Below are 13,670 nucleotides of genomic sequence, written 5' to 3' on the forward strand. Positions count from 1 at the left end.
AATAATATATGTGTACATAATTAAAAAAAATATATCATAATTTAAAAATGATTAATAACTTAACATTGAGAAGCCATTTTACTCCGATTCACATCACAATAGGGAAGAAGGGACGACCACAACTTCCGTTTCATGCCGACTGAAGCACAAAAAAAAGCATGATAAAGTGTATTATCGATATTGCAATGATACTCTCGGATGAGAATAAAATTAGACTGAATTGAGCTGGATAATTACACCAACTTTGCTAAATATAATCACCATTGAACTGACTTGAGCTCATTAATGACAATATTATCTTCCGTAGAGCTGCTTTACAGCTGAAATTGAATTTCTTTCATAATTCATAATTTACAACATTAACGTGAAGCTGCTTTGAAACAATCTGTATTGTACAAAGCGCTTTATAAATAAATGTGACCTGATTTGACTAGACTGTGAACATTCTTCAAAACGTATCCTTTTGTGCTCCATATAAGCCTATGTAAAGTGTTTTACATTTTCATGCTGACCCATTGAAGTTGGGTCAGCGAGCTTCCTTAGGAGACGTACACATATATCGTGTTTTTCTATTCCACAGCGCTTACTTTTCCATAGTTTTTCTATGCAAACATGTGGAAGACGGTTGTGTTTGACCATTGCACTCACGTCTTGTATCTTTTGCAGCATCTCACGAATGACATGTTGTTTTTAAAAACGCATTTCGCAAGTTAAAAGTTCAACTTTTCAAAAATGTGTCTCTACCCTGCACCCCCCCCCCCCCCCTCCCCCTCCCCCTCCCCCTCCCCCTCCCCTTTTACTGACCCGCCGCGTTCTGTGTGAACCTGCCCTATCTAGGCAGCTCACTAGGATCTGGCATAGAATTAGAGAGAGAGAGAAAGAGAGTGAGAGACAGAGGGATTTTGGTGTCTCGGCTCACAGGTCTTTGAGGACAGTGACTAAAAAAAAAAAAAAAAACACAGAAAGAAAAAGCAAGTGTTTCTATGGGAACCAAGAACAAACCTTTCAAAGCTGACACGTCTAACAAATAGCTCTGAATACCAGGAGATCTCTGTGAGGTGCTGTCATAAATATCTCAGCTTTAGTCCATATCTCTGGAGACGGAGGAAGATGAGGACAGAGATTAAGCTGTAGCGCCTGCGTCATTCCGACGCCTCAGTGTGTGTCACACTCCACGGTCACTGCAGCTCTACGCCGACCCTGAACCTGAAACTTTTGAGCTTTTGATCCTCAAAAAACTGGTCTGATGCAGTTAAAAAGTGTATGAAACGGACGCCAGCGCTGCTCTGCTCTGGAAAACACAGGGTCTTTTGTATGGCGAGAGTGCGAGATAAATAACATTGACAAGTAACATGTTAAAGGTGACATATTGTAATCTATACTTTTGTAATATTAAATTTTTCCCTCCCCTGAAACCACTTATAAATGTTAGCCAAGGTCTCTTGAACCAAAAAAATTTTTTTGTGCTTTTGAAGGTAACATTTTTGCATTTTGTTTGTAAACACATGCACTAAATGTTTTAATGTAATAATGTTTCATAAAAGCAAATGACATGGTGCTGGTTAACAAAGCAAACATGAAAACATATTTGGGGTGGTTAAAAAGCGTACCTCATCTTTAGCCGAGTGACTAGGATGGTATTGAGCTGCTCAGAAATGGTCAAACTTTGAGATGGTTATAGTTTGAGTTTCGCCACTTACTGGACTGTGCCGTGCGAGCTTCTGCAGGCTGTGTGTAAACCCCGAGCCCCATCTCAGAGCGCGCCGCCAGAGAGAACATGTAGAGTGTGTCTGGCTTCAGGCCTTCAACCGCATACGAGCCAGCGGGGTCAAAGGTGATGTGGTGCTGCCATGGATTAAAGATAAAGAGAGTGTGAGAACCACACATAGGCTATATGCTCAAATATATGTTGATTATGTTGATTTCAAACATCAACAGGGTTCACCAGAAATCGCTTACTGCACTTTTAAGCAATTTTTTGTGTCAATCTATTAAAGGCACACTATGCAAGATTTGTACCTTAATATAACAGCTTCGAAATCATTTTGATGGTAAACAAACTCGTAGTAGGACGAATCATCCCGATAGCAAAGCTGGGCCGGATGCCGCTGTCGAATCCAGCAATGCCGGTTTGAGAAGTGGCGCCCCGACAAATCTCGCGAGAATCACGGCTTGCTTTACGACACGACGTCACATACATCAACAACATATGAAGCATCCTCTATGGAAGACACTAGCACGCATTTCAGACGAGAATCATGGCAGAGTCGACGAAGAAAGTGCGGTCGGAAGGGTGCAGAGACGGCTCTGCGTGAGTGGCATTTACGACAGTAACGTTAAATACAAGTACTCCACAGCGACTCTAGGGGGCGGTGTTTGACAAAAACGGAAACTGCATAGTGTGCCTTTAAAAAGAAAGAAAAAAGAGGTCAAATCAATCTTAAAAAACGTAACTGACATCCAATTTATGCGTTCAAAATAACTGCATTTCATTATAGGATACAGCAGACCACACAGTGTGCTCATAATGTATACTTTATATTGTACACTGTAATTCATCCAGGAATGATTTCCAGATAATTGGCATTCTGTGTACATACTGCAAACTGCAAAGATATTATTTTCAGTGTGCTAGTAATGCCATTCTGAACCCACTGTAGCCAAACACACACAGATTCAGTGATTTTACCTTGTTGTCAGAGTCGGCCTCCCAGTATGTGAGCTCATATTTGGTGATCTGATCCTGGACGGGCCACAGCCATGACAGCATGATTCGAGTGTCGAGCTCTGCCTCCGCTTCAAAACCAGTGGGCTGGGCCGGGACTGCAGTCAGAGATGTGGTTTGTCTTACTACACACTTAAATCACACAATACATTACACAGCTCTCTGAAATGCTTGATTCTGATTGGTTGAATCAGGCATTCCAAGGTCAGATATTCCCCAATAATGACCATTATCAATAGCAACGCTGTATCATGACCCTCATCCGGGTATCTAAGGCCACGTCTCTCGTATCACACCTCTCTCTCTCGTTTGATTCAAACACAGCTGGTGCCATCTTGAGCCTCAGTTATCGACTGTATTTACTGTAAAATGAAACTAGAGGACTCCAGTATTATCAGTAGACCTTTATTGTTAAAGTGTTTGTCTGGTTGCTAGAATGATTGTTTTGTACACTGTACTGGATTATAAGATTATAAATAGGTAAGATTTTAAAACGGTTTCTGCTCAAATCAATATTTCATCTCCCCGTCATTATTTGTGAGTATTAACTTATAAGATCCTTAAATTACCATTTGATTGAACTTGTTCATTCGTCTAGGCTCAAAGCTGCTTGCTAGGAACCGTTTCGATTTGCGGATGCTTTGCGATTACTGAGCTAATAAAATACTTTAGCTTGAATATATTTTGTGTCTAATTATTTACTTATGTGGCAAGCAGCCATGCAAAAAGTTTCAAATAGGTTATATACCGAACCCTAGGGATCTTGACACAGTTTTAAAGAACACTTTATACTAAAAAGGTTTTATATAATGAAAAATGTCTTAAATTATTGCATAATACATTCATGTTTCATGGGTTATTTAAATTTTTTCTAGTGATAAAGTATGTTTACGAGCTGTTTAATTCATAAAATTTTACAAAAATTTAAAACCAGTTTACCAGATTAATGAATTGAAACTAAATCCATAAAAATTATCCCATAATGGAAGCCATTAAAAGGTTCTGATATGCCTGACAGAACCCTTTTAAGGTTCGATATACATTATACCATATTGACTTTTGAAGCCATCTTTTGTAGTGTGTCTTCAAATGATCTTCATTTGGAGTCTTTTCTCAGCACATACTGATATCAATTCGATCATAAAAAAAAAAAAAAGCAATGTATTATATAAGCACACATCTCACCTCCTTGCTGTGTTTTCACCTGCAGGGTGTCAGAAGGAGGACCGTCTCCCACAGAGGTGAACGCCAGCACGCGGAGCCCGTACGTGATGTCAGGCACCAGGCCGGAGATAGTGGTCAGGCTGCTGTCCTCTGTGTTGTGTTTCTGCCACGCGCTGATCGGGAAATGCAGATCAGACGTGTAATACACTCGATATCCTCGTATCTGTCCATTGGGCTCTTCGGGTGGTTCCCACTGCACCAGCATGGTCGTGGCGCTCAGCATCCGGGCCTGAACGCGCAGCGGAGGAGACGACGGGGCCTGTTCGCTGGTGCGTGTCTCTACCGTCCCGCTGGGCGGCCCGCGCCCGATGTTATTGACCGCCATGACACGGAATTCGTACTCGGAGTAAGGACTCAACCCACCGATGCTGTAGCGCGTGGAAGCAACTCCGTCCACTTCCTGGAAACCGTTGTCCGAGACTTTGGCCCGGTACTGAATCACATAGTACGACACGGGTTCGGGGTTGCCGGAATCCCATGTTAGAGTTACACTGGTGGCGGTGGTTTCTGTGACGATCAGAGAGGTCGGGGGGCGGGGCAGAGCTGAGAAACATGAATAAACATATTTAGTTCCTTGACAATTTTGATTGTTAAAAGGCATACTATTGGAAAACAGACAACATCTAGAGAAGGACTGCAAACCTTTACTAAAAGTTTCCAACACTGCTTTCCATAAGCCTGAAGGAATTAATTAGCTGGATCAGGTGCGTTTAATTAAGGTTGAAGCTAAACTCTGCAGGGATGTGGCCCTCCAAGAACTGAGCTTTGCACCCTGATCTAGAGTGACTCAGAAAGGGCAGTGTGATGTGTTTTCTTTAATTAATTAAGGTGAATTCAGGCCCAATATTTTAACAGAAAATTAGACCTTTATACCTTTTATATCTCAAACACAACAGAAACACATACTTTTGTTTAGTTAAGTAGCAGTATTTTCCCCCCAGAATAGATTTTCAATGGGATTTTTATTTAAAACGCAGTGTTCTGTTAATTAATGTACTTTTCTCAATCTGAACACTCATATTTGATACCTATAACATCCAATTATCCTCACAGTACACACATAGCTGTAAATAATGAACAATAATGAAAGATCCTAACACAATAAAGAATGCACTTTAAATAATTAGTCCGTCAATATCTTATATTATATAGTGCTTCACTGTTTAAATTTTATGTTAACTACGTAAAACTATTAAAAATACTTTTTGATAACTGAAATAAAGCTGAATATATATATATATATATATATATATATATATATATATATATATATATATATATATATATATATATATATATATATTAGATAAATAACCTTAAAAAAAGTGCTATATTGCCTGGGTAATAAAGTACATAAAATGACTAAAACCTAAATATAAAGCTATATAAAAATATAAAAAATCAAAAACTAATAAAAATGACAGAAGCACAAAACAAAATTACTAAAAGTATAAAAATAAAAGCTAATTAAAAAATATTAATAAATACTCAAATAAATAACACTGGTTCAAATAAACTGGTATCAAATGTTTTTAGTCCTTCTAATCTTCTCAGTGTTTCTGCTACTAAACCACATGTTCTGACATGCTAACATATGCCAAATTAATGCAAATATTGGCCTATATGTGACATTTCTCAGGGCAGATATGTGGTAATGACCTGGCATTTAAGATGAATGTAGAAAATTGTGCTGTGTTAAACGCTGTTCTTGTGATTGTTCTGTGTCTGTATCATAGACTAGATCGGTCAGCTCATCCTATTTCCACAGGCGAGTTGAAAAATGCCTGTATTGTCATAAAATAGCTTCTGAAATTGACTCTAAACAACTTTTGTGCAATATGCAATTGGACAGCTGTCAGAATCCAAACAGATCACCCCGAATAAGCAGCAGCAGAGTGGAAAAGGACAGAAAAACACACCAAAACCTTTTTAGGAGGCTTAAAGCACCACAGCTGCTATAGCAAGAAATCCCAAAACACATGATATTAACCTCAGCTAACATGATAATGCATGACGGCAGAGCAGAGCAGAGCAGTGAGAAATACCCACTGTAATGCCAGATACTCTCAAAACGCTTTAATCAATGCTAATGTTGTAACTCGACTCCATTTGCCTGAATCCAGCTCAAATTCTGCTACTCTAAATTCTTTATTTTCAACACCTCTCTAGATACAGCGATAACAGTTTGCTGTTTCACCGACTAATGGAGAGCTCAGAAGAATCAACACAGTACACTTTGTAAGAAGTCTTTTAGAGAGAGTTGTTTGGTGTTTGGAGTTGGGTGACCACCCGTCCCGCTTTGTGTTGAACCACACAGCATTTCCCCCCCTTGTCCCGCACATCGCATACTGAGAAAATGTCCCGCATTTTCATCAGTCTATTGGTTTTTAATTATCATTAAGAAAATGTGCATGTGTTCTTTTGCCTTTTTAAGAAAGCATTTTATTTATTATTTTTGCGGCGTAGTTTTTCACCTTTATTTAACAGCGCTTCGTCAGAAGTACAAATACAACAGCCGTTTATTAAATCCTATCCAATAGTTGAAAGGAAAGGAGTAAACACGGTCACTAGTTGGTTGTAACGGCTGTCAATCAAAATGTGGACAGGTGATTCGTTCCATGTGTTCCCTGTCAGAAAACAAATGGATAATTCGGTGAATTAAAATGAAAATTTAACAGAATTTATCAACTTGTTGCCTGATGTGGTTGTTTTGATTCACATCCTTTCTAAAAATATGAAAGTTTTTGGTTTAATATATTCTTAATATATAAGACTGTCAATGATCTAATTTCATGTTGTTTTATATTTTATTTGTTCATTATTTATTTTGTTGGATTTTAGTTGGACTTGGTCAGAACTGTTTCAATAGTTATCTGCATGATGCCTGCTGCCTTTGGGCTCAGTGATGTTGAATTTAAATGACATGTAAAATAAAGACATGAAGGGCCCTATCTTGCACCCAGCGCAATTGACTTTGTACACTGACGCATGTATCATTCCTATTTTGCACCCACGCACAGCGGACTTTTCCCTCCACAGACGCACATCGGTAAATTAGGAAATTAACTTGCGCTCCCGGGGGCGGTTCAGCGCAAAGAGGAGGCGTGTTCCGGCACAAATGTTCCCTGGTGCTATTTTGCAGGTTTAGAAAATAATTCCGCCACTGACCAGGAAAAACCTAGTCTAAAGTCAGTGGCACGTTGCGCATGTTATTCAGATGCTATTTTAAGGGCGCATGCTTGGCCATAATCATTGTAGCGTGTGCACAACGCGCATACACTTTGCTTCTCTCTTCTACACACAGACGCAGCAGTTCTCATTTTTAGAAAACCATACATTATTACAAGTAAAAATATTAACACACGAGGGAAATCATTGTTGTGTCCATGAAGATGTGAAAAAATAGCCATAAATCTAGCTTACACATTTACCAAAATTTTTATACGCCTGTTTAACCGAAGTTAATTTGGGTGTGTTTCTCCATCCCCAATGTCCCTTCTCTGTGTTTTACGGCCCTGACGAGAACGTCGGTCTCCTCAGCTGTGAACCGCTCCTGGCGTGCGTCTGGCAAATCCGCCGTTATAATAGCAATCCGCCATGGAACAAGCGCGCCCGCTCTTAAAGGGAATGTGAGATGTCGCTCTGATTGGTTTGTGTCACGTTACACCCAAACCACACCTATGAGTAATGAAGCTACTTCAGACCAACCCATTTTAGATTTGCGTCGGGGGCAAGAGTCATTTATCCCGCCGGTATAATAGCAACAGCACCCGAGATCCGCTCACAAATTTACTTGCGTTTCGCGCGTTGATACTTGCGTTTCAGATCGTTACAATAGGGCCCGTAATGTTACCTTGTGATGTAATGGTGTTTTCTGGAAGGGACTAAAGAACAAAGCATTTTTATAAGCTGAAATGCAGAATAGTTTTTTTTTATTAAGTTAGATAAACATATAACAGTTTCAGGTTATGTTTAAGTGTTGGTAACATGTCCCACATTGTCCCACACAAACTTATAATCGTCCCACATTTGGTTTGTTTGATGGTGGTCACCCTAGTTTGGAGTGATTTACAGCAGTTTATGCTGTAGCTATAGGGTTTTGAGAAGTGGTTTAGTTTCCTCTTTCTGGATCTCACAGAACAGTAGTACTGAGAGTGCGCTCTTTCACGCAAGAGTTTAACATGATAATATTTGGGACAATGAAACGTTTCGAATAGATTCATTATCACGCAACAGCCCTAAAATAATCCTTAATGATCATTGGGAGCGCAGAGATTTTGTTCACTCTGTCAAGGCGGAAAAAAGGAGGAGAGAGATCTCCTCATCACATTTCAGTTCTGATGAAACATTGATGAGGTGATTGCATGCGCTGTCGGTCTGGGTCGGTGGGAATCCCCATGAGTGTGTTATTGATGAGATTTCACTCTCAGCATTTCAGGGCCCAGCATCCAATCGGATTAGAGCAGCTTTGTTTATCACCGTCTAGATAATCACAGATAATCACAAACTTTAAGTACACAACTGATATCAATGCCAGATGTATGGATCACTCGGGGACAAAGATTAAAAAGGCTATTTATTTCTTTAAGTTAATGTTACCAAGCATACTTCATTACTGCATTTGAGTAGATTTTTTTGCAACATGACTAGTTTATTTGAAAATAAATGTTTTTGAAAAGCAAATTAAAATGTTTACTCCAATACATTTCTCATTTGTGTGGGTGCAAATGTGTTATGTATAATTGATTCGCAATTCAGAAAGGATGGATTAAACTGATAAAAGTAACAGCATTTATAACATTAGAAAAAAATTCTATTTCAATAAATACTTGTTATTTTGAACGTTATTCATCAAAGCATCCAAAAAAAATCTATCACTGTTTCCACAAAAATATTATGCAGAACTGTTGTTGAGCATTTTAAAATATATTCATATAGAAAACAGGGTGACACTAGTTATGGGTCCAATTCTCACTATTAACTAACTATAAATTACGACTTTTGCCTCAAACTCATAATTACTGCTTATTAATAGTTAGAAAGATAGTTGTTAAGTTTAGGTATTGGGTGGATTAAGGGATGTAGAATATGATCATGTAGAATAAGGCATTAATATGTGCTTTATAAGTACTAATAAACAGCCAATATCCTAGTAATATACCAAGTAATAAACCAAAAACTATTATTTAAACAGTAAAACATATTCCACAACTATACTTTTTTTTTTTTTTTTTTTTTACTGTATTTTTACTGTTTTCTGATACAGCAGTAACTTTTGAACAGTAGTGTATCTTTAATCATATACAGTATGAGAACTATAGCCCTATTTGGACGGTAATCGTATCTCATGGGGTCATAAGGTATTTTCAACATTTACAGGGGCTAGTCTGTGATTTTATTGCCGTCTGAATCAAGAATGTCTGTTTTTCTTCAGAAAAACTATTTGTTTTTTCTACCTAGGTCGTGTGGTAATTTAACTGCTGTCTAAATCACAAGAGTTCACAAGAAGAGATCACTTAAAATTCACTGTTTAAATCCTTTTTGACCACTGCCGAGCACCGTACGGTGGCACTTCACTGTAATTTAGATGCATTTTAAAGATGTAGCCTAAACTTTTATTACTGAAATGCTGGAAAGTATTTACAAGAACGATATTTCATTCTTGCTCAAAGGAGAAAGAGAAGAAAAGCACGTAAACATTTGAAATGGGCCGTTATTATGCCAGCAATTATATACACTAAAAATGTGAATAAGAGGCTGTATTAAATTATTTCAGCTAATTTCCATATTTTTAAAAATGACATCCACCATTCTGACATAAAAGACAATAAACAATAGCGCATCTATCTTCCTATTTTTAAACAGGAGATTTAAATAATCACATGATAAATAGGATATAATTTTCCTGATATTAAATGAAAGATGAATTTATTCTTATTATTCCAAGCATATGACATTTTATTTACCGCAGACAATCATGCGACTGACCACGTGACCTGGGTTCATACAATCACAAAACTCGAGAGTAAATCTCCATCCGAATGCTTGAGTTTTATCACTGAGGTGCCATGCAAATTTATTTTTACGGACATCTATATGAGAAACACTTACCATCCGACTAGGGCTTATCAAGCACGTTTCATACAAGTGCAAAGATGAAGTAGATCCTGAGGCTAGACGTCTCTTACCTTTGACCATGATCTGAGCTGTGGTGTCGATCATGCCCAGAGAGGATATAGCCACACAGGTGTAGTTCGCCGACTGCCGGATGTTGGTGAGCTCCAGCACATTTCGGCCAATGGGCATCTCCTCCTCTTTGGTTAGCTCCTGTTCACCCCTCATCCACTTCACATAGGGCATGGGAGCGCCCACCGCCACGCAGGTGAGGTTCACGCTGCCGCCCGGCATCACTTCGTGATTGGTAGGCGGGATTGAGAAACGTGGCGGAACTCGCCGGACTGTTGGAGGAGCGCAGATGATGTTAGAAGCAGAACGCAGATACAGGAAAGCATGGCTCTGGATATACACCATTGACCTCTAGGATATAGAGTCTTTATTTGAAAATGTGAGAGATATAATATATGAATTAGCTCTCTGACTGATTAATCTGAATGGACAAAAGCCAAACTAATTCAAGGGAATAGAGCGGAGAGCTAAGTATTCATCAGATAAGAGTGTTTTTGACAGTAAATGCATCTCAAGGATTTTTTGGCTCTTTTAGTCGAGTTTCCTTATTGTCTCATCAAATTTGATTTCTTTCAAAGTGCTGGCAAGCTATTTATTGTTATGTCACTAAATTAACTCTCTTTGTATCACAAATACACAGTAAAAATGCAGACAAAGAGCAACCTCAACCACAACTGGTCACAAAACCATTTCTAAAGACCAGTCTCACTGAGGTGTGCAATGCTTTTTTTCCTACTTTGCCGGTCCCTGTCACACTATCTTGGACTGACAGACACTCAGGAGCTCAAAGAGACGCAGACAGACGAATGTCACGTCTCAGATTTGAACTTTAGACTGTCTCATCAATGTGACTGATAGCTTAGCAGTGCAGCGCACATTTCCTTTATCGTTTCATAGATATAAAATGGGAAACAGACTCTGAAAAGTCAGATTTCACTGAATTTTCTACAAAATTCAGTCATTTATAAAGTTCTACATCTTCACTACCCCTTGCATATTTAATTATTAAATATTAAAGCTAATTTGATTATGCTGTCAGTCATCAATGAGACTGTCAGATCTGAGTTTTTCCAAAATTCTGCATATCTTCCGCCCAAATCATTAAATAAAATCATATTTATAGTTTATCGACAAATCTTTTTTACATTTTTTTTAAAGATGTTTATTTTGAAAATTCTTGTAAAAAAAACTATTTTCATATGCCACATTTGTGTATTTAAATAATGGCATGAAGAAGCTCAGAAGTAATTCTGTAAACTTTTTTTTTTTTTTTTTGCAATGAAATGCTTCCCACTTGGATCAAGACCAGCATAATTTGATGGCAGAAGATTGTGACCCTTCACACACATTGAGTTGGTGTGCAGCCAAAGCCAAACCATCCTGTCCACTGAAGACACAGCAAACGCTCTGTGAATCTGCAGAGCTCCCATAAAAGAGCAGCATTTTCTGTAGACTTCATGGAAGAAGCCGTCTGAGAGAGTCCATGGAGAGATTGCTAATAAACCAATCTTTTATAATGTCTCTCCGTATATAAAGTGGAATTGTTTGCAGATGGCAGCTGAGTTTAACAGGGAGCTCTGCGTCCAGACATCTGCTTATATTCACGGATAAACAAGTCTCACTTCTGAGAGACTCCAGCTCACTTCCAAATCTGAACATTACCTGTTAATTTCCTTGTCATTACCTTCACATTTCCAGACACAGGAAATTATTGCGGATGACCGAAGAAAGTGTGGGGCTAGAGGATAACAAATGCTCAGTGTTTATTTGACTTGAATGCAATTACTGGAAAGTAGAGAACTAGCTACCACCCAAACTCCAAAAATAAACTCAAGATGTCTCTTTTTCACGCACGCACACACACACACACACACACACACACACACACACACACACACACACACACACACACACACACACACACACACACACACACATTTTAAATGGTTTATAAGAGTAGTGTTCATTTTCAGCATTATCAGGTGAGATTTAACTGTGTGCATCTAGAGCGGCTTCTTGGCCATGTGTTATACGAGAAAATAAGCAAACTCACACTACCCAGAACACCAAACCAGGTTATATGTGACAAATCTGTCGTAAGAAATAAAACCTCAAAGCCAATCAAATGTGTAGAGTAAGACTTTAAACCAATGAGATTCCACTGTACACAAACAAAAATGAAAACTGATGAACTGACAAACATCTTCGATGATTGTGGCTAGTTAAGACAAAAAAGTGTTTGGTTATGACTTTTTGTTTCTTTTCTGTGTGTGTGTGTAATTTGAACATATTGCTGTGGTTCAGGTACAGTAAATCAATATTTATTGCAAAATGTATTGACTCAAGTCAGGTAAACACTGAGCAAATTGTGCTTATGGGGTCTGCTCTGTACTGGACATGGCCAGGGGTGGCCGTAATAATCGTCATCTTTGAGAGATGAGCGCAGAGTTTGGACTTTTGAGATTGAGTTAAGTGTGTTAGTTGGAATGCCTGCAGGTGTAATAGTGTAAGAGAGACATGACATTAATCCACGTTAGTCACTGTACATAGAGAGGATGATGTTACCCATGGACATGAGGGATGGTCACGACATGATGGCAAGAGTTTCTCTCAGTTAGAGGCTGTTAAGAAAGTTTGAGAAGTCTTTGCTGGCTAGTAAAACAGACCGGCGTGAGCGATGCCAGTGGTCGCGGTGAGGTTAGAGAATGGGCGGAACTGACATTAGTGACTGATCTCGTGAGAAGTATTGCTGGGAGGGATAACAGAGCAATGAAAGCTTGCAGTTAGACATGCAGACATACATGCAATTTGAAGAGAGAGAGCGAGAGAGAGAAAGAGCATTGTTTTAATGGAGAGGTGATTGCAGGAGAGGGAGGTAACTGGGCTTTATTCAATGCACAAGCAATTTCACAGTCGCGCACACACACACACACACACACACACACACACACACACACACACACACACACACACACACACACACACACACATGCACACACATAATCCAAAGCACATCAATGGCCATGCAAGCATGAAGCAAAAAAAGCACAAATCAGCGATAGTCAACAGAGCATGCATGTGTGACCTATAGAATAAAACACCAATAAAATAAAAAAAATAAAAAAATCTAAACGAATGCATCAAAGAATGAACAAAATAGTGCACAGAATCCAATTTTAGCTTTGTTTGATCAATAGAGGAAAAAAACCAAAACAACATGATTGGATAACTCTCTGTAACAAGCTGTGATCAGAGAGGGATTCAACAACAGGCAAACTCCTGATCCTGCCAATGTTTCTGCCGTCAGGGACAGACATCACTACATTTGAACCGTTTTCTGGACTGTCAACTTGTTACAAATCTATGGTCTGAGGTGGATTAGTAGAATCAGTCTCCAATCAGCAGCAAAGCTGTGCTTTACAGACTCAATCAACTCAAAATAAAAGTCCTATACAAATACTGGAGAATGAACAAGCCCAAAAAAAATCCTTTTTTTTTCCTCCAAAGATCCTCCAAAATGAACACTCACTGAATG

General features: G+C 38.7%; 1 protein-coding gene and 1 long non-coding RNA gene across 2 annotated transcripts in view; both read right to left on the reverse strand.

The window, feature by feature from the left end:
• LOC309474029 overlaps nucleotides 1-1,453 on the reverse strand; it is a 3,656-nt gene extending 2,203 nt beyond the window's left edge. Inside the window, exons 1-2 of the long non-coding RNA XR_014197194.1 lie at nucleotides 801-1,453; nucleotides 1-764 (exon numbers count right to left, since the gene is read on the reverse strand). The exon at nucleotides 1-764 is cut by the window's left edge and continues 2,203 nt beyond it. This is a non-coding gene — a long non-coding RNA (uncharacterized lncRNA). The remainder of the gene's footprint in view (nucleotides 765-800) is intronic.
• ptprfa (protein tyrosine phosphatase receptor type Fa) overlaps nucleotides 1-13,670 on the reverse strand; it is a 195,549-nt gene that overhangs the window by 75,702 nt on the left and 106,177 nt on the right. Inside the window, 4 exon segments of the mRNA XM_082136098.1 lie at nucleotides 1,701-1,845; nucleotides 2,690-2,823; nucleotides 3,911-4,492; nucleotides 10,138-10,407. Coding sequence (XP_081992224.1) covers nucleotides 1,701-1,845; nucleotides 2,690-2,823; nucleotides 3,911-4,492; nucleotides 10,138-10,407 — 1,131 coding nt within the window.

Source organism: Leuciscus leuciscus (assembly GCF_965113295.1).
Source record: "Leuciscus leuciscus genome assembly, chromosome: 14".
Lineage (NCBI taxonomy): Eukaryota > Metazoa > Chordata > Actinopteri > Cypriniformes > Leuciscidae > Leuciscus > Leuciscus leuciscus.